General features: G+C 44.7%; 1 protein-coding gene and 1 pseudogene across 1 annotated transcript; one reads left to right on the forward strand and one right to left on the reverse strand.

Annotated features, from left to right (window-relative positions):
• Positions 1–6,262: 6,262 nt before the first annotated feature.
• LOC110350566 (natural cytotoxicity triggering receptor 3 ligand 1-like) lies at positions 6,263–17,683 on the reverse strand. Its single transcript, XM_087211603.1, is given in 4 exon segments — positions 6,263–8,448; positions 9,646–11,306; positions 13,709–14,056; positions 17,557–17,683. Coding segments are annotated over 2 exon segments (540 nt in total). The 5' UTR covers positions 14,040–14,056; positions 17,557–17,683; the 3' UTR covers positions 6,263–8,448; positions 9,646–11,097.
• A 4,749-nt stretch (positions 17,684–22,432) lies between these two features.
• On the forward strand, positions 22,433–24,001 carry LOC101703847 (heterogeneous nuclear ribonucleoprotein K pseudogene; annotated as a pseudogene).
• Positions 24,002–24,401: the final 400 nt, after the last annotated feature.

A 24,401-nucleotide genomic window follows, 5' to 3' on the forward strand; every position in this document is an offset into this window, starting at 1 on the left:
CTGAGCTTCCAGCTGGTCATACTGGTACATAGCTCTTCTTTCTGTTTCTGAAGTCCATCTGCCTTGTTCTTGAGCTCATTTTCTCGGAAAGCAATATTTTCATATTCTTTTAGTTCTTCTGTGAAGAACTTGCACTGATCCAATGTCTTTTAAAAATGAAATTGAGGGGCCGGGGATTTAGCTCAGTGGTTTCGATGCCTGCTGCGCAAGTGCAAGGACCCGAGTTCGATCCCCGGTACCAAAAAAAAAAAAAATGAAATTGAGGGCTAGGGATTTAGCTCTGTGGTTCTGGTGCCTGCCTCAAAAGCGCAAGGTCCCAAGTTCGATACCCAGTACCAAAAATAAAAAAGAAAGAAAGAAATTAAGGAAACAATAATTGTAGAAGGGCCGGGGATTTAGCTCAATGGTTTAGCCGCCTGCTGCGCAAGCGCAAGGACCCGAGTTTGATCCCCGGTACCAAAAAATAATAATAATAATTGTAGAAATACAATAATAAGGCCTGATTCAGCTTTAAAATTCTATGATTAGCAAAACACAAAAGTATCTATGATATACCTTTTGTGTAATAAAGAATAAATGAAAATATATATTTACATGTTCATTTGAGCAAAAGGAAAAGCAGGAAGAAAAGTCAGGGCTAATGTGACTAGATACTAAAGGCTAATGGTGAGAACTGAATGGAGAAAATAAAGATGATGTAGAAAGGGAAATAAAATTTCTTTGAATACAGAATCAAGTTTTGGAAAATGTACGAATGTTTCACACACTCAAAAGGAGGGAAGGAAGGAAAGAGAAAGAAAAGATTAGGCAAATCTCAAAACTTGAAGGCAAAAAGAGAAGCAAACCAATATTTTCTTTCAAAATTAATAAGATAAACCCATGAGGGGGAAGAGAAAAAACTCAAAAATCTTTGATCACAGTATTTGAACACTTATGTGCTCAGGTTAAAAACAAAAAACAAAATCTAAAGAAATATTGAACTCTCAAAGATTGCAGAGGTTGGATCAGCAGTGCTGAAACTCTGTATATTCTAGGAACTGAAGAAATAGTGAAACATTTTTCTGTTTTCTACCACATGGGAGTTATATTTCACATGAAGTACAAACAAGCCTAAGACAAATGCTGTGCTGAAATCAGAGATGTTGGATTGAATTTGGAGATATCAACGTTGATTTCAAGGGGAGGGCACAGAAAGGACAAGATGAGCCTTGAATATCTCCTTAGCAAAAGTAAGGGGATCCTTAAAGAAAGATAGGAATATGCAAAAGGACATAAAAGCCAGTTTGAAGAAACTCTCACTATCCAAAGCAGGGAAATTTGAGTAAGGAAATAAATAATGATAATAAGGATTAAAGCTTATAAATAAAACAAGAAGCAATGAGTCTACACTGATGTACACAGAGTGGTTAGTGGGGAGGGATAGCTTTTTCCTTATAGTAGAAATCCAATTTATGAACATAGAAGGTATGATGACAATAGAAAATCACCACTTGCCAACCATTACGGTAACAGGTGATTCTGATTCTGCAGCTAGTAGATACTGAGACATTTGCACAGAATCTCAAAGGATAGCCCCACGAGACAGCTCTTTTTCCACAAGAGTTTTTTGGTGGAAATGCAAATTGGTTCAGTTCTTTTCAATAATGCATCAACAACCTTCAAAATATACCAAACTATATTCTAGACAATTACAATCTAATTTTAAGGGCAATCATTTACATTTTTCTGTAGAAAGAAATCAGTGTTCTCTCTTTAAGCAATTTTGGATAGTACTTCTCAGCTGTTCTTTGAAAGTTTTGTATGGACTCATTTATACACAGTTGGCTATAGTATAAAGTGTTATGCTGCCAAAAGGCAAATAAATCCCTGAGCTCATTTTCTCACTTCTCAAGCAACTAAATGACCAGGCTAGTCCAGGCATCCGCATGCCTGAAGGTTCGGTGGTGGACTGGCGGGAAGGGCCTTGCATGCCATCTGGCAGCTGGGAGTAGACCTTGCCAAGTGTGACGTTACCAGACTCGGAGGGCAAGCAGACCAAGGAAGAGAGCGGCGCTCAGAGAACTGAAAGGAAAGGCAGGTTTTTTCACTACTGGGCTCGGTAAGTCACCTTCCAGAGTCTGAGCCCCGACTGTTTTTATTTTTATATTGCTCTTTAGGCAGGGTGGGGAAGCAGGCTCAATTTTACAGAAGCAGAACTTAGCACAGGGGCAGGGAGGTGCACATAGATGCTGCTTTATAAAACAGTCTGTCTCTCAGACATAGGGAGGTACAGGCAGGTGTTGATTCAGCAGTTCATCTTTCGGGCACAGTGACCTTCGTGGGTTTAGCAGGAGGGTAAGTCTTGAGACTGTTCATCTCTGCCTTATCTTTTGTTTTTTTCCATTTCAGTGGTGGCCAGCTATTTGGGAGGCTGAGGATCAAAAGTTCAAGGCCAGCCTGGGCAACTTAGGGAGACCCTGTCTCAAAATAAATGGCTGAGGAGAGCTTTGTAGTGGTGGGCAATTTAGTAACTTGGCAAGACCCTGTCCCAAAATGAAAAGTAAAAGGGCTGGGGATTTAGCTCAGTGGTTCCGCCACTTGCCTCACAAGTGCAAGGCCCCAAGTTCAATCCCTGGTACCTCCCCTCCAAAAAATTCATAATACAAAATACCTATATACCTGACATCCCAGGATCAATATATTTGAGTCACTAATCTAACAGGTTAGGTTAGTATTGTCTTCCTCTCTCCTTGAAACCAACTTGCTTGGAGGGAAAAAAATTACCATTTCTGAGTAAGAATTGTTTTAGCCAAGCAGAAAGGAGTTTAAGTTTAAATGCTGTTAGCATTTTTTCATAAAAAGCCACAACTTGCTAACTCAAAACTAAAGTTGATAACCTCTTGAAATCCTCTTCAATGCCTTGCATAGTCTGTGTTAAACTCAGTTAAAAAGGTGAACTCTAGGGCTGGGGGTTTTAGCTCAGTGGTGCCACCGCTTGCCTTGCAAGCACAAGGTCCTGAGTTCAATACTCAGTACCAAAAAAAAAAAAAAAAGTGAACTCTATAGAGGCCAAAGAAATTCATTTGAAACTTGAGGTGCCACCACTCAACAGAAATTCCAACTCAGGATTAACAGCTGAAACATTAAAGTGAAAATCACCAAAGTGAAACAGCGCACTTCAGATAACCTGCATATGACGTCCATTTCAGTGTTTTGCTTGGAGGGAGGAGAGCAGGTCAAGTATTGAAAAGAAAGGAAAATATTTGAATTAGGGGGATCATGGAGTCTTTCAGAAGAATGAAAATTTGAGCTCAGACCTGGTAGAAGTGAGACCATGTAATGATCTAGAGGGAGTGTTCCGCAAAGATGAAAACTTAAGTTCACGGGCTTAAACTGGGAGTTAGTTAATGAGAGAAAAACACCAAGTAGGCCCATGTGGCCAGAGCAGAGTGAGACACAGTCATAGGACATGGGTGAGAGAGCCAGGCTGGGGAGATTGGCATCATGTCGTGAGCTTCCGGGAACAAGGAGACTGGGAATCAGACTCTAAGTAAAATGCCAGCCACTGAAGCGCTCAGAGCACGAGAGCACAAGACCTGAGCCCCTTATGCTGTTAAGAGATTACTCTGCCTGCTGTGTGGAGAAGAGACTGCAGCGGGGTAAGGAGTGAAGCACAGAGACCGGGGACTGGGAAGTAGCAGAAGTGGGGAGACCTGAACCTGTTGGAAAGGCAGATGGAAATGGACCCATAGTCAGTACGGGGTGTGAGGAAAGGAGAGGTAAAGCGTGATGTGGCTCAACCAACAACATGGATCATGATTCACTTGCTGAAGTGAGGAAGGCCCAGGAAAGAGCAGTTTAGGATCTGGGAAAGATGTATATTAAAACTGCCTGGGAAAATGTCAAGCAGATAGAAGGCTGGAACTCAGGGAAAGAAGAAAACTGGTGAGAACAGGTTTGCACGCACCGGCAGATAGACTGTGTATAGAGACATGGGACTCCTGTATCACCTAAGGAACAAAATTATAAAAGACGTTATTCAAGACCCCCCCCAATCCTACAAGACAGTAAAATGTCCGAGAGATAGGACAGAGAGAACAAAGACACAGACACAGAGACTTGAAGAGAGCTGGGTCGTGGGCTGATCCAAGCTGCTCTGGGCAGCAAAGACAAAAGACACCAAGGACATCCAGTGTTTATTCATTACAAGCATGGGAAGGAGGGGACCTGGGCAGGCCTCGGGACACCTGCTGATAACAAGTATCACAGGCAGGGGCACTAGCACATCTTTTGCAGAAGAGAACAAATGGTTAATTGAACAGAAAAGAAAGTATTGGTTTGTTTTGTTTTGGTTTTTGTTGGTACCAGGGGTTGAACTCAGGACCTTGTGCTTTTGAGGGAGGTGGCGGAACCACTGAGCTAAATCCCTGGCCCACAAATGGTTAATTCAGAGGGGAAGAATTTGGTTGGAGTCAAGTTGACCTTGGCTAAAAGTGAACTCAGCCAAGCCCTGCTACTTCACAGTCTAAGACTTAAGTCTCTAGCAGCCATTAGCAAAGGAGAACAAAATAGCACCATATTGCATGTTGATGTGGCTGCCAAAAAATTCCACTGGCTGTACTGCAGGCCCCTTTGTCCCCAACTAACTGAAGGACTGAGGGCCTGGCCTGCCAGGAAGGTTGGGATGGAGGCCTCCAGCTGCTATGCAGGGAGGGGCACATTCAGGCTGCAGGAACTCCATATAAGGGCTGGTGCCAGGTGATGCAACAGGACAGGCAGTACATAAGGAGGCTTCGTGACCTCTCTGAAATCAGGAAATGGATTCAGCTTCCTGTCCTTCAGTTGGAAAACCAGACATTACAGAGAGGGCTCCATGGGCTGGGGCTGCTGGTCCCATTTTGTTCCCACCCTGGGGCCCTGGGTTGACGGTGCAGACCCTGACTTGCCCAGCAGAGAGGAGCTAATGCACTGGGTCAGATGCCAACTCATGATGAGCCACAGCATGGACTTTGCTCCTGGTTCCTCTTGTAGCCCTGACTCATTTTTCCCAAAGGCTGGCTGGGTATATGGTGGGGGGAGGGAGATGTCTTTGGTTTTTGGAAAAGAAGGTACTGGAAAATTAAGCACGTTTGGGTGGGGGAAGCCCCCACAGAGAAGAGGCCCCAAGGGCTTTACCTGAGCCTGGGCTCATTCTGAGTCTGCTGAGTAATTCTGAGCCTGCCCAGAATTCTGCCTAACACACTGTCAATAAAGCCTGCTCCTCCACAACCTCAGCTCTGGGCTGTTCTTGCTGGGGAGGCCTTGAGCGTGTTGGGGGAAAGGGAGGACAGAGGCTAGCAGCTGCCACTCCATGTTCAAGACGTGCCATGGCCCTAGCAGGGAGGCAAGGAAAGAGACGTCTTCCCCCAGCTGAAGGGGACTTTCCGCCTCAGACCCAGCCTGTCTGGCCATTGACAACTTGTCTGATCATCTCTGTTCAGTAGCCTGGGCCCTGTTGCTGAAAGGCTGAGGTACCCAGGGAGAGAGGGGCGAGGCACCACAGACCGTAGGGTCATGAGTGGAGGGTGAGCTCTCCAGCCACCTGCCTGGGATCCAATCCCACCTCTAGCTGTATGACTTTGGTCAAATACCCTCTCTGTGTCTCAGTTGCTTCATTACGTTAATAGTGCCCACCTCAGAGAATAGTGGTGGGAGTGAGAAGCACATGTGAAATGCTGAAGTGCCTGGTCCAGAAGTGCTCCATAAAAATGAGCCATGGTGACTGCTGTGGACTCAGCCACATGGGGAGAAAGGAAGGTACAAAAGCACCATGTCCCTCAGTATGCACCACTGGCTCCCCTGGGGTTTGTGTGGGTCTTCTGGGAAGCAGTTTTCACAACGGAGTCAGAAGTGAAGAGGGCTTTTCGGGGCAATTCGGTGAAACATAGAGGGCTGGGGGAGGGGAAGAATCGTGACCATGATGAAGGCGCACTGCGAAGGGACTGCGCGATTTATTGCCTTCACTGGGAAGCCAGGGTGTACAGGTGAACAGTACAGTCATCACCACCCACAGCTTTCCCCAGTCTGCACCCCAAGTAAACTGTTTCCTGCTAATGCAGAACCTTGTCAGCAAATGATCTTATTGTCCTGCTAACCAGACAATGAACAACCCAGCTGAAGCAAAGCAGACTTTGTGTAGCCCTGTTTCATGTTGTTCTCTATTACATCTGAAATAATACCATTATTATTGAGGAAGGTGGAAGGGTAACTTCAGGGTAACCCAGAGGAAAGTAAACACAACGGAAACTTTCTTTGGTTTAATTCCAACTGTGTGCTCTTTTCCCCTCCCATCTTAGAAGGGGAATGAGAATCACTGTACAGTTCCTTCTCCTTGGGAGGGCAGCCTGAACACTCTGTGCTTCAGCAGTGGTCTCAGTTGTCAGGAAAAACCATCCACTTGGATCCTCATTCTCTGGAGGGGTCTCTGCTGTGTGTCTCCAGGAGAGAAAAGCTGCTGTCCGTCTGGATGAAGCCACGAAAGCACCATGTCCCTCAGTACACTGCTCAGTCCCTTTTTGGGTCCCTTTGAGTTTCTGGGAAGCAGATTCCAAAGGGGAATCACAAGTTCACAACAAGGGCCGGGGATGTAGCTCAGCGGCACAGCACCTGCCTGGCAAACTTGAGGTTCTGAGTTCAATCAGGACTTGGGGGTAATTCCTGTGAAATAAAAGGGAGAGGGAGGAGGAGGGAAAAGCCTCAGACCACAGTGCAGGCCATTTGTGAAGGGAGAGGGGACAGGTGGAGGATGGAGAAGGAGAATCTCATTATACAGGAGCTCCTAGAAGGACCAGGCATTGGCTCGGACTATGCAGGGACAGCACAGATGGGCTCAAGCATGATGGACATGGCTGAGACCATGTTGGCTGACTGTGGTCCTCACCCAGGCTCTCTGTCAAAGGGGCCTAGGCAGCACATCTCCAGCCTGCCACACCCTCGGGGTTGAAGCTCAGCTTCCTGAGTAGTGCTCACTTAGCTTTTGCTATGTAACAGTGAACCTAACACAATAATTGTACAAAAATCATTACATATTTTTTTCTTTTGTTTTTTGAGACAAGGTCTCACTGTATGGTTTAGGTTTGTACTCACTGTGTAGCCCAGTCTGGCCTTGAACTCTCAGTGATCTTCCTGCCTCAGCCTTCCAAGTGCTGAGTTTACAGGCATGCACCACCAAGATCAGTCTAAAAATAAACATTTAAATAAAAAATATTTTTCTAGGCCTGGGGATGTAGCTCAGTGGTGCCTTTTCTGCCTGGCAAGTGCAAGGTCCTGAGTTCGATTTCTGGTACTAAAACTATATATCTCTCTTGTTTTTACAGTTGGCTCTGTCAGCTCTTCTAACTACAGCTACACTTGCCTAAGCAGAGATGAATGGTTGTCACTTCACCTAGGATGATGTGGCTCTGCTTCTTGTATTGCACATCCTCCTCCTGGCCGGCCTGGATTCATGCTTCTCTCATGTCAGAGGCACCAAAGACACCAAAGGAAGACAAGAGGCCTAAACTGGGAACTGGCCTGGAGTCACTTTCTTGTATGAAGCAAGGCACATGTTTGAGCCCAGTGTCAAGGGACTGCCCAGGACTGGAGGGCACTGCAAAGCTATGCAGCAACAGACGTGGACTTAGAGACACGTGAAGGATTGGAGTCTTCTGTTGGCACTGTGGTTCCTTCTTGATGTGAGCAGGACGGAAGCCATCTTATGCTTCTGTCTGCTTTAAACTTACTTTCTGAGTCTAAACTAGCTTGCAATAACCATGAAATCGGTATGCCAAAAATCTTATCCGGTGAACCCTTTCAAAAATATAGTTTTACCATAAAGAAAAATATCTTTTTCACCACCATAGGATTAGCACATGTTATCTGTACACATATAAGATTAGAACATGTTGCTTGTTTCAAACTCCCCACTGCATGAAAGCCAAACCCTCCAGCGGCTCTTTAGCTCAGTCTTCTGGCTCAATGCTTGCGGACTCTGCTTGAGCATGGCTCCTCGCGGAACTGCCGCTCCAGCTCTGCAACTGTCTGTGACAGTCACTCTGCTGGTCCAGAGTGCCCCACTTGGTTCCCTAGCTGTACTGGTCTCTGGATTGCCATAAGTTCCAGCGCCATCGGGCCCCCAGTGTCCTCATGGCATGTTGGCCGGGTAGAAGAAAGATTCTGTACCATCGGCACCACCTCCAGCTTCCAGCTGATGCCATCGGTGCGATCCCTTCTGTCTTGCTATGAATGTGATAAATGCTCAATAAACCATTGCATTTGGGACATTGCTCATCTCTTGGGATCTTTGTTTGACAGATGTGCCGACTTCCTTTGGCTCCTCCAAGCCCCAGGGTGGCCTAACTCAGAGGGCCTTTGGCCTCGAGAGTGGCCTCCATGTCTACTCGAGACACTTCTTCACTGCCATTGTTCGATATTGGCTTATATGAATAGAACCTAGACATGAGAACCAGAAAAAAGACAAGAATAAGACAAGAGTCACAAATATCCCAAGAAACATGTGAGAACCGCTCTATATCCAGTTTTCTCACTGGCTTAGCTCCAACCAGGAGAGCAAGTTCCATGAATCAGTTCACCAATGTGAAATGAGCGGCACTTTTCTTCATTACCTCATTTCCTATTTTTCATTTATAATGAGAAGTATTAGCTCTTGCACAGATTTCACCTTGCCAGGCCCATAAACAACTGAGGAGAACTGTAACATCTAGAACCATTTTAACCAACACATTCACCTGAGTCTCTTGGGTCTCTAAAGCTGTTATGGCTTGTGTTTAGATGTCCCCCCAAAGCCTTATGGGAATGAGGTGGGGCTATTGTGGAGGTGGCTGATTCTAGAGTACCTGATTGATTCAGGCTAGGCCCGAGGGTGCTAGGGTTAAGGGCATGAGAATAATGAGAATAATTAATGCCCTTAATGTCTGCTCTACATAGACAGAGTAAGATAAAAAGGGCAGACAGACGCTCTTAAGGTTCTTTTTTTGCTTTTTGCTGCTTCCTCTGTCATGAACTGTTGCCCCTCTGCCACCCTGCCTTGGAGCCAGCCGATTATGAACTGTAACCTCTACCAACTGCAAGCCAAACAAGCCTGTCCTCCTTTAACTTTGGATGTCGAGCATTTTCTCTCAGCAATGAGAGAAAAGTAACTAACACAAAAGCTAATGCTGTGACACTTAGTATTTGGGCCACAATCAAGGACTTAGTGTGGAAATGACTAGAGAGTGTTAGAAAGTCTTGGCCAAACTGTGAAAGCTGGTGGTGAGTTATCCTATTCCACTGAGGTTTTGAGTAAACATGAACAACGATGGGAGGGAATTCCCCTCTTTCAATTGTGGTCACTGTGTGTTTGAGAACAACACAGCCCACGTGTAGTGCAAAGCCCTGGTCTGAGCCCACGTGGTCAGCAACACTTCTATTATATGGAGACCGGTGCCTCTCCCCAGAGTCATAAACCAACACATGGTGATCCCACAGCTAAGTTCTTCCCCAACACAACATCAGAAAGAACCAAGCCCACACTTACAACACCCCAGCACCAACCCTCAGAACTCCCTGACCTCACCCACTGACCGTGATCCTGAGCTCTTGGAGCCAAGCCTAAAACAAAGGACTACACTTTCTTTCAGAGCCCCTTACCTTCTCCAAATATACAAAAAGAAAAAAAGCATTATTAAAATCAGTCAAAAAGAAGAAAAAATAAGAATCCAAGAGAGATCTATCTTCTCAGCTTCTGCAGAGAAAAAGAGAACAGTAAGAAGAAACCTAAGACACCACAAACAAAACAGCTGCTGCTAACATGTGTGAGCTTCATGTCATTTTCCTGTCAAGAGAGCCAACCACCAACCCCAAGCCACAAGTCTCAGTATCACCATTCCTTTCACACACATCTCCCACATCAGAGCACTGAGCACTTGTCTAGAAATACAGTATTAAACACCACATCCCACATACGCACGCCACAGACGTCTTCCCAACTTCCCAAACACACCATCTCTTACCACTTACATCCACAGCGCTCAGACAAAGCCTTCCTACCATGCACACAAAGCATATTTCAATGGGGTCCATGTGCACTCTCCATGCCCCACATACCCCACACACGCTACCCACACATAGCCCAGCCCTTGATTCAAGAACAATTCCTTTCTCCTTGTAGGATCATCCACACCCCCATCTGGCTTGTCCTGACCACACCTGCCAGGACACCTGGTTGGCCATTGCCTCCCTTATTTCTCTCATTTCAGGAACATACATTTGACCAACAGGGTCATCTCCTGCACAAGACCACAGCCATGAACAGGGAAACCCAGATATGAACCCCAAAAGCCCTAGCATAGAAAGCTCTGCAAGCAGTTGTGTTATAATAAGGGTCTGCTATGTGTGGAGAGTGGTGGGCATCTGTAGGATCACAACAGTAGGGCCTCCTTGTCTTGGACCAGAGCCTATAAATAGCTCCTGGATTTGCTTCTACCAGACAACAGTTTATGGTGGACTTGGAACCTGACTAGAAGGGGTGCTGGTCCTTGGCTCCCATAGGCCCTCATCATCAGGGGATGCAAGCAGGGTATGTCCTCATTTCCCCGGCAGCGGATAGGACTCCCACTCCAAGCCACATGAACTATCAGGCACCCTGAGGTTGCCATGAGCCGACAAGTAGCCCTGTTTCCATCTAATGATTATTTTCACCCCTTTCCACCTACCACACCATTTGCCCAGCACAGGGACTGAACTCAGACTGCTGCCACTGGGGCTGAGCTGGGCCAGATCCCAGATTGTTCCCTTAGCCCAAGCTTACTCTTTTCCCCCATCAAACACTAGCAAAAACCTTATACTGCCCAGGAACCAAGGTGAAGAATAAGAAGACACTTACCTCTCACAGGCAGTGTGAAGTTCAGCCTCTGGGAGGCGTTCAAGGATGTGTGCCCCACCACACATTGGTAGATGGTGCCACTGTCTTCCAGACAGGCACTGAGTTTCAAGCAGCTGATGATGCTAAATATACCATCCTCATTATTATTATTATTTTTTTGGTACAGGGGATCAAACTTGGGTCCTTGCGCTTGCACGGCAGGCGGTGAAACCACTGAGCTAAATCCCCAGCCCACTATCCTCATTCTTGATGGAGGGACCAGTACAGATGTCCTTGGAAATCCCTTGGTACTGGGGAACCTTCTGGGTCCACTTCTCCCATGTTATGTTAATGGCTTCTGGGTAGAACCCGCTTGACTAACACACGAGGTGTCTGTCTTTACCTATCACTTTGGTTTTCTCCAGAAACACTGTGCTGTCTGGCTTAGCTGCCAGGGAAGAGAAGCCATAGAGTTGGCCTCAGCACTAGTTATCCTTTTTTCTCCCTTCGTGCTAATTGGCTTCTATCACATTTACACATCAGCATCTCTTTTACCATAGCCAGGCAAGACAGACAATATGGGTGTCCCCTCTTTTCAAACATATAGACTCAGAGGCACAGATAATGCTGCAACCATGCCAAGCAATAAGCTGAAGAGCTGCTGAGTTGCCGTAGCAGAATGGGAATTTCTGGAGGATGGGTAGAAACTAGCAGATCGCCAGTTTGATAAATAAAACTTCCAGAAGGTACCATAGGAGAAAATCCAGGTGGCTTTGAATTTGGTGATGTGCTTTTAAACACAGTGGGAAGGGTGGTATGTAGGTCAGTGATAGTGCAAAGTATGGCACATACGAGGCTCTGGGGTTTTTTTGTTTTGTTTTGTTTTTGGTACCAGGGATCAAGCTCAGGTCCTTGCACTTGCTCAGCAGGCGACGAAACCACTGAGCTAAATCCCTGGCCCTAGGCTCTGGGTTTAATAACCAGCAGTGCCCAAAACACAAACAAAGTTATTAAATACAATGCCAGAACATGATGCATGAAAGACAAAGTTGGTAAGTTGCAACTTATTAAAATTAAGAACTCCTAAAAGAAATGTAGTATTCTAGAGAAAAGGATATTAAGTAAAAGCTAAAAAACCCTCAATAAACTATGGACTTTATTGAACAGTGATCTATCAATATTGGTACATTACTTTAATCAACTACACTGTGAATGACAGGGTAAATGGAGCACAGTGGTGGGAGTAATATGAGAACCCTCCCTGTCTTGTAAATCTATTAACTTTTTTAAAAGTCACTGTTATTTCAGGGTTTCTGTAAGCTGAAGATTAAATGAACTCTAACTACTATACCTCCGCACTACCAATATTAATATTTATAAAACATTCACAGTCCTATGAACAATGATGGAGGGTTCAAAAATGCTGCTCTGCTGTTATGGGCTGTCCTTTACATCTCCCTAAAATCCACATGTCCCCCCAGGGTTCCTACTATTTCTGAATGGGACTATTTGGACATAGTGTGTGTAAAGAGCTCATTAAGTTAAAATGAGATTATATGGCAGGTCCTAATCCACTGAAACTGCTGTGCTCATAGGAAAAGGGAATTAGGACACAGACACAGAGAAAAAACCAAGCCAGATGTGGTGGTGCATGCCTGTAATCCCAGCACTCAGGAGGCTGAGGCTAAGAATTGCCAAGAGTTTGAGGCTCACCTGGGCTATGTAGTGAGACCTTGTCTCAAAAAAGAAAGAAACGGGAGAAAGAAGGAAGGGGAGGGAGGGGGGGAGGGGGGAGAAAAAAGGGAGGGGAAGGAGGGGGGAGGGAGGGAGGGTGAGAGGACAAAACATGTGAAAATGGAGAACGCAGCCAAGGAGAGAGGCCGCGGAAGAAATGAGCCCCACTGACACCCTGATCTCTGACTTCTACGCTGTAGAATTGTAAGAAAATAAACAGCTGTTGTTAAGCCATCCAGTCCATGGTATTACCTTATGGCAGCCATAGCAAACTAATATAGCCACAAAGTTCATCCATATATTATCAGATTCTGTTATAATAGAGGCAAGAGGAGCTCAAAGAAGGGATGACGTAAGTCTTGACTGGAAACCTACCTACCTTACAACAGGCGATCTGCTGGACACTTTCACACTTTTTTCCTCTAGGTGCTATGGCTTATGCATGCTAAGGAAGGACTCTACCACTGAGAATCTAGTATCTCCACCAATTTTTTTCACTTTATTTTGAAAGAGGGTCTAATTAAGTTGTCCAGGCTGCCCTCAAACTTGGAATCCTCCTGGCTCAGCCTCCTGAGTAGCTGGAATTAAAGGCATGTGCCACCACATGTGGATTTATACATCATACTCTGAGTAGGTAGGAGTTATCAGCCCATTGTATACATGGGAAAATTCAGATTCAAAAGTATTAAATGACTGGGGCTCCCATTTGAAAGGAAAAAGCTGGATTAGGATTCGAATCTGTCCAGCCAGAGTCTAGCACTTCTCTCCTCTCCCAGTTCCTGTCATGGGTACTTCCTTAGTGAGGCGGACTGCTCACACGGAGGTGAATTATACAGCTGCCATGACAGTCATTTAATGGACTGTGCTAAGTATTTCACCTGCACTTTTGACACAGTCCTCCCTAGGGTCCTCTTGGGTAGACATTGTTACCTTCGTTTAGAGAAAAAGGCATTGCACTTTGGAGTGACTAATAACTGGCTCAAGGTTTTATCCAAGACGGGAGCCCATGTCTGGGTTAGACCCACACACTAACCCTCTGCCCCACATGGCCCAACTGCATCCCCACCCCAGGACCAGCACCATGGCAACTGCACGGCACTGCCCTCAGGCACTCACCGAGAACTTTCAGCAAGACCCTTCCTTCTGCCTTCTGAGGGGTGACCGTCAGCTCACACCGGTATTCTCCTGCATCCCCCAGCCCAACCCCAGGCAGCTGGAGTGAGGCGTCACCCCTCTTCAGCCTCTGTGGAGACACCAGGGCCCCAGGTCGGAATGCCTTTTGCCAGTCTCCATAAAGCTCAAACACCTTGACCTCTGCTTCAGACACAGGATCCTTCCGATACCAGGTAACGCCCATAATCCTGGTGTCCAGCCTGGGGCAGCCGGGGACTTTGCAGGAGATTGTGACATTGCCATTCAGTGGTGCTATCTGAGGCCTTCCTGGCATCACCACTTCCAGAGAACCTGTGAAAATAACACAACTCCATTATGAGGATCCTTGGTACTCTCTCACATGATCACCTAATAAATTCCTTTTGCCTTAGGTGTGAGAAGACTCAGTACACAGGCTCTCAGTTCATGGACCCCATTCATCCACATAAGATCCCTCTTTGTTCTTTTTTGAGATTAGTTTGGCTGTTGGGGTCCCTTGCAATTCCATGTGAATCTCAGAATCAGCTTATCAATTTCTACCAAGTGTCCAGCTGAGACTCTGATAGGAACTGCACTGAATCTGTTGATTAATTTGGGAGTTCCGCCATCTTTATGAGGTTAACAATTTCATCCATGAACATGTTTGTGGCACGAGCTATGGACTCAATGTTTTTGTCCTCCCAAAACTCATCTTTTGAGGCCTAATTCCCAGTGGGATGGTGTTTGGAGGCAGGGCCTCTGGGAAGTGATTAGGTCCTAAGGGCAGAGCCCGATGAATGGGATTAGTGCCCTTGGAACAAGAGCTGCAGAAAGATCTCCCCCTCTGGTGTGAGACGCAGCAAGAGGTGTCCTGCAAACCAGGAAGGGGGCCCTCACCAGAGACTCAATCAGCAGGCACCTTCACCTCAGACTTCCCAGCCTCCAGAGCGGTGAGAAACAAATCTCTGTTTAAGGCACCCAATCTGTGGCATTGGCTATGGCAGCCTCACAGAAGGAGATAGAACATTTTCTCTTCATTTACTTAGATCTTCTTACATTTCTTTTGACAATGTTTTATATGTTTCAGAGTACCGTCATGGGTCACTAACTGACATGGGCATAAGAATTGTCATTATCCAGTTTCATCATTGTGTGAACATCAATGAGTGAACTTCACACAAACCTAAATGGATGGGTCAACCACTCACCGTGGCTTCTTGATGAGACCAAGAGACATGGTGACACAAGCTCACAAAGCTACTGCCTGCATCACACTTTATGGGACAGCTTTTTTTTTTTTTGGTACTGGGGATCAAACTCAGGACCTTGCGCTTGTGAGGCAGGCGGCAGCACCACTGAGCTAAATCCCCGGCCCCTTGGGACAGCTTTTTATACTGTACAAAAAAGTACACTCCTAAATGTTTACAAAGCATAGTATAGAAAATACATAAATCAGTGCCATTTATTCTCATTGATTAATACATGCTATACCCAATTATGTGTGCTGTACTTTCATACAACTAGCAGCATGGTAGTTTTGTTTATATCCACATGCATACTGTGCTGCATTACAAGTTTACAATGGCTTTGTTACCAGGTGGAGGGAATCTTTTTTGTGCTCAGGCTGGCTGTGAACTCACTATATAGTCCTCTAGCTTGCAGCGATCCTCCTGCCTCAGCCTCCTGAGTGGTGGGATGACAGGGACTACCACCACACCCAGCAATCTCTATTATAATCTTATGGGACCACAGTCACATATGCAATTCATCGTTGACCAAAACATCATTATGAGTTGCACAACTATACGTGCTCTGTGTTTCTTTTGTTAAATTTGTTCATAAATATTTTATTCTTTTTGATGCTGCTCTAAAGGGAGTTTTTCTCCATTTTATCTTCAGATGGTTTACTGTAAATGTATAGAAATAGCAACCATTCCTTTTATTTTTATTTCCTTCTCCCATCAGGCAACCATTCTAAGTCCTTTAATGTCTACAGCTTTTGTCCTCTGTAACACTGTGTCTTGTTTTGTTTCCCAAGCCTTTGGGAATGGTATAAATGTATGCACACAGTACGTATGTTGCTTTGGATATATGGTATACAGGCTGCATTATTTCCCTTCTTGCCACTATGCTTTCAAGATCCTTCCACATGTCTATGTGTACAGCTGGTCCATCACTGGAAGCTGCTGCCCAGCTCACCAAGGTGAGCATCCACACCTGGCTCCCAGGCACCCCACACGCCAGCACACACGTGGCTTGCTGGAGTCTCACCCCCCACACACCCCAACTCCATCACAAGCCTGTTTCGGCCAGTCTAATAAGTGTTAAGGAATTTCTCATTGTTGATTTAACTTCTTTTTTAAAAATTTCATCCCACGTCTCCCTCCCCTCAAGTCCCCTCCCTTCCCTATGTACAAAAGCTTTGTTCCCATTTTTCCCTTCTTTTTTCACCTTTTTCCTTGTCCTTTTCTTCCTTTCTCCCTCCTTCCTCCCTTGTTCCCCTTCCCATTTGAACATTTTCTCCCCATTTCCCAATATCAATTTCTGTCCTAGTTAGTAGTGAGTTTAAACATCTCTTTGCAGTACTTTAGCCTTTGAGCTTCCTGTTTGATTGTTTGTTTTAGTACTGGGAATCGAACTCAGGACCTTGCACTTGTGAGGCAGGAGGCAGGCTGTAGCACCACTAAGCTAAATCCCCCGCCCTTGAGCTTCCTGTTTGAAAATGTGGCATCCCAGGCTGTTTCAGGCCACTCAGGTCCCTGTGCTCAGGTCTGCTCCCTGTTAACCAAACCTAGGAGGCTGTTTGTTTTGGTGGAAAAAAGGGTCTGTATAAAGCTTGCTCAGAGGACACAGAGTGGGCCCTTCTGCCTCAAATCACCATCTCACTGTGTCCTAATGTAAGGGGATTTTATAGGAGGAGATAGAAGGGAGAAGGGTACAGTAAGAAAAGAGGTGATTTCTCTTGCTTGTCTCTTCTGGCCACCACCTGCTAGGCCAGTATCTGCATATTCTCCACTTTATCTAGGCTGGGGTGGGTGTGGGGAGTGGGTGGGGCATGGAGATGAGGGCAGGAGCAGAGGTTGGGTCAGGCTGGGGAGGTAGGAATGGGGCGGAATGGGAGTGCAGAACAGTGGGGTGGTGGTGGGGGTGCTGGGTGGGAGTGAGGAGCTGGGGGGACAGGAGATGGAATGGGTGGGGTTGAATATGGGAAGGTGGGGACCGGGTGAGGCCATGGGTGGTCAGGTGGGGGCCTGGAGTGGAGCATCAGGGGGGCGATGTGAATGTAGGGGACTGGTGGGGGAATAGCGTGTGGGTTCCTCCAGTAGTGTGTGGACTGGAATAGTGGGGGTCGCGGGGCGGGGTGGGGGATTGCTGAAGGGTGGGGGATTGGCCCAGGAGCTGCCAAGAGACCCGCGTGGCCACAGGGGGAGCTTCTGTTGCCAGCCGGGTTCCCCAAAGCCACATCTGCGCTTTCTAAATCTTCGGACCCCTCAATGATGCCACGATCTCGTCCGGGTCCTCGGCTGCACCTTGAATCTGTGTGTGGGCAGCGTGCGTGGGTGTTTTAGGAGGAGGCCCCTTTAAGTATCTAAATTGCCCAGGAAGGGCTGGAACTTGGCAATTTCATTGCCAGGGCCTCACCTACGCTAGGCAAAGTGGCCTGTCCCTGAGCCACAACCCTTACCCGCAATCTGAGCAATCAGTGAATCTGCATTTCACCAGGCGGCCCAGAGCACTGCCGCTTCATAGCAGGGCTACAGGTGGACAAGCCACTGGCGGACGCCAAGGAAGCCACCGTGTCCCTGTCCCCTCCCCACCACCTGCGTTCCTACCTGCGGTCCTCAGCACCACGCCCCAGAGCAGCAGCCAGAGCAGCAGCCACACCACCGCCCCCGGGGGGCTGCGGACTCCTCGGTCCGTGCTCCCATCGGTTCCCCCACCCCACCCCACCCCCGGTCCGCCCAGCCCAAAGCTGCTGAGACCCGCGCGCGGCCACGGGGGGGGGAAACTCGCGCGCTCTGGCAGAAGGGTTTCCCAAGGGCTCATCTGCGCTTTCTAAATCTTAGGATCCCTCAACAATACCCTGACAGAGGCAGCTTTCAACTTGTCCCCTCTTCAGACCGGGGCAAACGGGTCTGCAGGCGGCAGAAGCCGGAGGGAAACTGCGACCAGCCCCAGGGTGGGATGGGCTGGAAGCATCCAATGGACGGAGTCCACGTTTCTAGCACGCTGGGCTCTGGGTGGACAGCTGCGGCCTCCTAACATCCCGGAAGAGACACACTGGACTTACAATCAGGTCATCAGCTTGGAGAGTTAGGGGGCGCTACTGTACCGAGGATGGTCCTGGTAAATGAGTCCCAGAGCTGCCTCACTCACTGGGTGATGTTTCTGGCAATTGGCCTGGTAAACTTACATTACTTAACAAAATACAATTTAAATTATTCCCCACCCGCGACTGGGGATTAAACCTAGGATCTTCCGATTGAGCTACATCCCCAGGAAACCCAGTAGAATGAATTCATTGGGTGTGACAAATTAAACACAAAGGGGGTCCTAGGGCAGAGAAGGTGAGCTGGTCCCAGAACCCAGAAGGAAGCTCCCCCACCGCCATCACAGGCTCCTAGGGGAGAGAAGGTGAGCCACGCAGGCACCAGAAGCACGCCCCCCCAACCCCCATGGAAATGAGAAGACATGTAAACAAGCCTCAAAAACACACTTCTGGATCACCTACAGCAACCCCAAAGGGAAATGAGATAGATCACTCTGATACTCAACCACCTGGACTCCATGAACTGGCAACAAAAGAGGATCTGGGAAAAATGAAATCAGAAATAATTACTCAGATAACAGCAAAGATTGTACTCATGGTGCAAGACAGGATTACTAAATCTAGAGAGGACACAGATAAAAAAAAAATAGAGGATCTGAGGAACATGATGGAATCCCAACATAGGAAACAAATGGAATCCATAAAACAGATGCAAACAGATTTCCAAGAGATTAAAAACTCCATCGAAAGTCTGTGCAGCAGAATGAACCAATGTGAGGATAGAATTTCAGATATAGAAGAAAAGATTGCAATTAGTGACCAGGAAAAGGAAAATTGCTTTAAAATTGTAAGGGACCATGAGAAATCAATCCAGCAGCTGCTAGACGATGCAAAGAAGAATAACATAAGACTGATTGGAGTCAATGAAGAAAGAAGAGAGAGTGCAGATGACATAAAACTACTGTTCACAGAAGTGATGGCAGAAAACTTCCCAAGGAGGGGAAAAGAATTTGACGTACAGATAAGTGAGGCATATAGGACTCCAGCTAGCCTTGATCAAAAAAAAAACTACACATAGGCATATAATAGTTAGGATTCCAGAAATCCAACAGAAGAACAAAATTCTACAAGCAGTGAGAGAAAAGAAACAAATCACATACAAAGGAAAGCCCATCAGAATCACAGAAGACTTCTCAATGCAAACCCTCAAGGCAAGAAGAGCTTGGAGTGATGTATTTCAAGCCCTAAAGGAAAACAGCCTCCAACCCAGGTTGATGTACCCTGCAAAACTATTTTTCAAAATTGATAGAGAAATAAGATACTTTCATGATAAAGAGCACCTCAGGAACTTCATGAATATCAAACTGGCCCTCCAAAAAATTTTAGACAATACCCTAGGAAAAGACAATGAGGATCACAACCCCAGGAAACCCAGTAGAATGAATCCATTGGGTGTGACAAATTAAACGCAAAGGAGGAGAATCCAACAAAAAGAAAAAGTCATGACAAGGCTTTTAAAACTTTTAACTTCATCTCCCTAATGAGTGTATAATTCAATCTTGTTATTGTACTGATTAGTATTTTTCTGATTCTAGAGTTGCACACCTTTCCTTGTGCTATACTGGCTATTTATCATCTTCTTATGTCTACATTTTAATTGGGTTGTCTATTAATGAGCTCTAAGAATTCTTTATATATTCTGGTCATAGGTTATATGCATTGTAAATATGGTCTGTTCAAGGTCTACTTTTCATTTTAATGATGTCATTTAAAGTCCTAAATTTTGATGGAATCTCATTTATCAATTTTTCTTTTATACATCCTGTCTTTTGTATCCTAGGTAGTTCTTGCCTACCCTGAATTCATAAACATTTTCCCTTCTAAATTCTTCTTAAAGTTTTATACTTTTAGGCTTTCATATTTAGGTTCATAGATCCCTTCAAGTTATTTTCATGTATGGAAATAAAGGGTTGAGGTTAACTTTTTATATACAGATACCAGGTGTTCTAGTGCCATTTGCTGAAAACACTATCTTTTCCTCTGCTCTTGAATTGAGTTTATTTTCTATAAAATGCTAATGTTAAATAATCTTTCAAAACTCAGTGGACCATATATGTGTGGTTCTATTTCTAGATTCTCTGTTTTATTCCAATGATCTATATGTCTTTCCTTACATCAACACTGCTTTGATTACTGTGGCTTTAGAAGAAGTCTTAAAATTAGGTACTAAATGTCTTCCAACACTGTTTTGGGGTTTTTGTTTGTTTCTTTGTTTGTTTTTTTAACTTTTCTAGGTCCTTTGTCCTCCTATATAACTTTTAAATTTCAATATCCAATTCTTCATTTATAGCAAGTATACACAGACCTGAATTTTTATATATTCTAAATATTTTATATATTCTTGTTTTCTAATCCTGCTAAATTCAAATACAAGTTCTAGGGGCTCCTAGAGATTTCTTAGTATTTTCTCTGTAGATGATCATTTCATCTACACATAAAGATTTTGCTTCTACCTTGCCAATCCTATCCTAATTGTGTCATTTTATTGCCAGACTATTTTGGTGGGGCCTAGGTTTCAAAGTTTAATGGACAGATAAAGAGTAAGCATATCTGCCCTTGTTCCCCACCTTAAGGAGAAAGCATTGTATCGTCTCCATTCATATAAAGCATTCTCACTAGAAGTATGGAGTACATGTCTTTAATCTGTTGAGAAAGTTCTGTTCTACTTCTAGTCTCCTGATAGCTTTTACCATGAACAGCTGCGGAATTTAGTTCAATACTCTTTCTCCAACTAGTTACAGGGTCATATGGCTTTTTCCTTTCCTCTGTTAAAGCAATGACTTTTGGGGGTGGATCTTCCAATGCTGAACCAACACTGCCATCCCTATAACAAAACCACTTTCTACATACTGCCAGATCTGACTCCTAATAGTTTGTTTTGTTAAACAAATTTCTATCTATGTTCATTCTTTTTTCTTCTATTATCTTTATCCAGTTTTAGGATTAGCACAACGTTGAGTTCCTAAAATGAGGGGAGAAGTGTTCCTTCTTTTTTCTGCTTTGTTTGATATAATTTATCAGTTAAAATGTATATGAGCCTACTGTTGTCATATAGGTAGGTTTTCAAGGTAGGAATATACTTTCTTTAATAGGTGCTATTCAAATTTTATATTTCCTCCAGAGTTAGTTTCATTAATTTGTCTTTCAAGGTACTTCTTAGAAGTTGTCAAATTTATTTCAAAACAGATTTTTGTAATATGCTTTCTATATCCTTTTACATTCTGTAAAATCTGTGGTAATGTCTCCTAGATCTTGATATTTTAATTTAAAAATGTATAATTGATATTGTGTAATAGGAAGAAAAGGTCTAAAGGAACAGGGGAAGTGAGAGGGGTAGAGGAAAGAAGGAAAAAAAATATGAGAAAAGGAAAAAAATGGAAACAAAGCCTTTGCAAATAGGGAAGGGTGGGGGGGTGACGGGAGGGCAGGGGAAGGGGAAAAAACTAAAAACCAAGATACTCATGTAATGGTACAAGATCCCAGTGATGTATGTAACTGTATTTTATACATAAAATGTACCAATAAACAATGGGGGAGAGAGAGAGAGAGAGAGAGAGAGAGAGAGAGAGAGAGAGAGAGAGAGAGAGAGAGAGAGAGCTATAACAAAAGAAATTTTTTCATGATTTAATTTCACAAGACACTGACTGAATGGTCTTCTATCCAAACCTGTTTTAGGTCTGGATAGACATAAACACATACATACTGCATCCAAAATTATAATCTTTCAGTCATAGGATGGTGGAAATATAAATTAGTACACAGACAGCATTTACTGCACTGATACTACTTTTAGAGTTGAAGGTCTTCTATCTTTCATGTGTGCTAATAGGTTAAATGGATAGTTTCAGGAAAAGAACCACCTTTACTACATAGGGGCTTTTCTTCTACCTTCATCATCCAGAGCTCTTCTATCCTTAGGCCCTGACCTGAACAGAGGGGCACAGGTAGAGCTACCAGGAAGTCACCAGAGCTGCCACAGAAGAAAGAAGCAGTCTCTCTGGGCATACTATGGCTTCAAATTACTGTCCTCAGAATAACATCCTTAGCCTCTGCTTTCTCTCTTTTTTTTTTTAAATTGATTTTATTGGTACATTTTGTTGGTACACTTTAGGTATACAATTCGTTTACATTTATCATTGGGTGTTTGTACCTGTACATGATGTATCTTGGTTCCTATTTTGTTCCCCATTAGCTGTGCACCCTTCACCCCCTCCACCCTTCCCTATTTACATAGATTTCATTTCCTTTTTTTTTCTCATAGTTTTTCCTTTCCCTCTTTTCCTTTCCCCTTCCCCTCCCTTTACTCCTTCGTCTTTGGACCTTTTTTCCTATTCTGCTTTCTCTTTTACATAAATCTTTTAGAAAATAACCTTATTTCAATAAAGTCACCTCAGTACAGGTGGCGCGGCGGTGAAGGCAGGTGGACTTGTGTGATTGGTGTATCCATTTAATACATGAAAATGGAAACTGAGCAGCCTGAAGAAACCTTCCCCAACACTGAAACCAATGGTGAATTTGGTAAACACCCTGCAGAAGATATGGAAGAGGAGCAAGCATTTAAAAGATCTAGAAACACTGATGAGATGGTTGAATAATGAATTCTGCTTCAGAGCAAGAATGCTGGGGCAATGATTGGAAAAAGAGGCAAGAATATTAAGGCTCTCTGTACAGACTACAATGCCAGTGTTTCAGTCCCAGACAGCAGTGGCCCCGAGCGCATATTGAGTATCAGTGCTGATATTGAAACAATTGGAGAAGTTCTGAAGAAAATCCTCCCTACCTTGGAAGAGGCCCTGCAGTTGCCATCACCCACTGCAACCAGCCAGCTCCCGCTTGAATCTGATGCTGTGGAATGCTTAAATTACCAACATTATAAAGGAAGTGACTTTGACTGTGAGTTGAGACTGTTAATTCATCAAAGTCTGGCAGGAGGAATTATTGGGGTCAAAGGTGCTAAAATCAAAGAACTTCAAGAGAACACTCAGACAACAATCAAGCTTTTCCAAGAATGCTGTCCTCATTCCACTGACCAAGTTGTTCTTATTGGAGGACAGTCTGATAGGGTTGTAGAGTGCATAAAGATCATCCTTGACCTTATATCTGAGTCTCCCATCAAAGGACGTGCGCAACCTTATGATCCCAATTTTTATGATGAAACTTACAATTATGGTGGTTTTACAATGATGTTTGATGACCACCGTGGATGGCCTGTAGGATTTCCCATGCGGGGAAGAGGTGGTTTTGACAGAATGCCTCCTGGTCGGGGTGGGCATCCCATGCCTCCCTCTAGAAGAGATTATGATGATATGAGCCCTCGTCAGGGACCATTACCCCCTCCTCCTGGTCGAGGTGGCCGGGGTGGTAGCAGAGCTCGGAATCTTCCTTTACCACCACCACCACCACCTAGAGGAGGAGCTCTAATGGCCTATGACAGAGGAGGAAGACCTGGAGATCACTATGATGGCATGGTTGGTTTCAGTGCTGATGAAACTTGGGACTCTGCCATAGATACATGGAGCCCATCAGAATTTCAGATGGCATATGAACCACAGGGTGGCTCTGGATATGATTATTCCTATGCAGGGGGTCGTGGCTCATATGGTGATCTTGGTGGACCTATTATTACTACACAAGTAACTTCCCAAAGATCTGGCCGGATCTATTATTGGCAAAGGTGGTCAGCAGATTAAACAAATCCGTCATGAATCAGGAGCTTCTATCAAAATTGATGAGCCTTTAGAAGGATTCGAAGATCGGATCATTACCATTATAGGAACACAGGACCGGATACAGAATGCACAGTATTTGCTGCAGAACAGTGTGAAGCAGTATGCAGATGTTGAAGGATTCTAATGCAAGATATTTTTTCTTTTTTATAGTGTGAAGCAGTATTCTGGAAAGTTTTTCTAAGACTAGTGAAGAACTGAAGGAGGCCTGCATCTTTTTTTTCATCTGCTTCTGTTTAAAAAGCCAATATTCCTCTGCTTCATAGGTGTTCTGCATTTGAGGTGTAGTGAAATCTTTGCTGTTCACCAAATGTAATGTTTTAGTTCCTTACAAACAGGGTTGGGGGGAGGGTGTGCAAAAACTCACACTGAAATTTTAAAACAGCAGAGTGAGTGGATTTTATTTTTGTTCATTGTTGCTGGTTTAAAAAAAAAATCCTCCCATGTAATTATTGTGAACACCTTGCTCTGTGTGGTCACTGTAAACATTTGGGGGTGGGACAGGGAGGAAAGTAACAATCATCCACATGTCCCCAGCATCTGTTCAGAGCAGTGTGCAGAATGTAATGCTCTTTTGTAAGAAATGTTTTATGATTTTTAAAATAAATTTAGTGAACCTAAA

Source organism: Heterocephalus glaber, unplaced genomic scaffold (assembly GCF_053883595.1).
Source record: "Heterocephalus glaber isolate CG9 unplaced genomic scaffold, H.glaber_assembly_v1.0 deba00001428, whole genome shotgun sequence".
In the NCBI taxonomy this organism is placed as follows: domain Eukaryota; kingdom Metazoa; phylum Chordata; class Mammalia; order Rodentia; family Bathyergidae; genus Heterocephalus; species Heterocephalus glaber.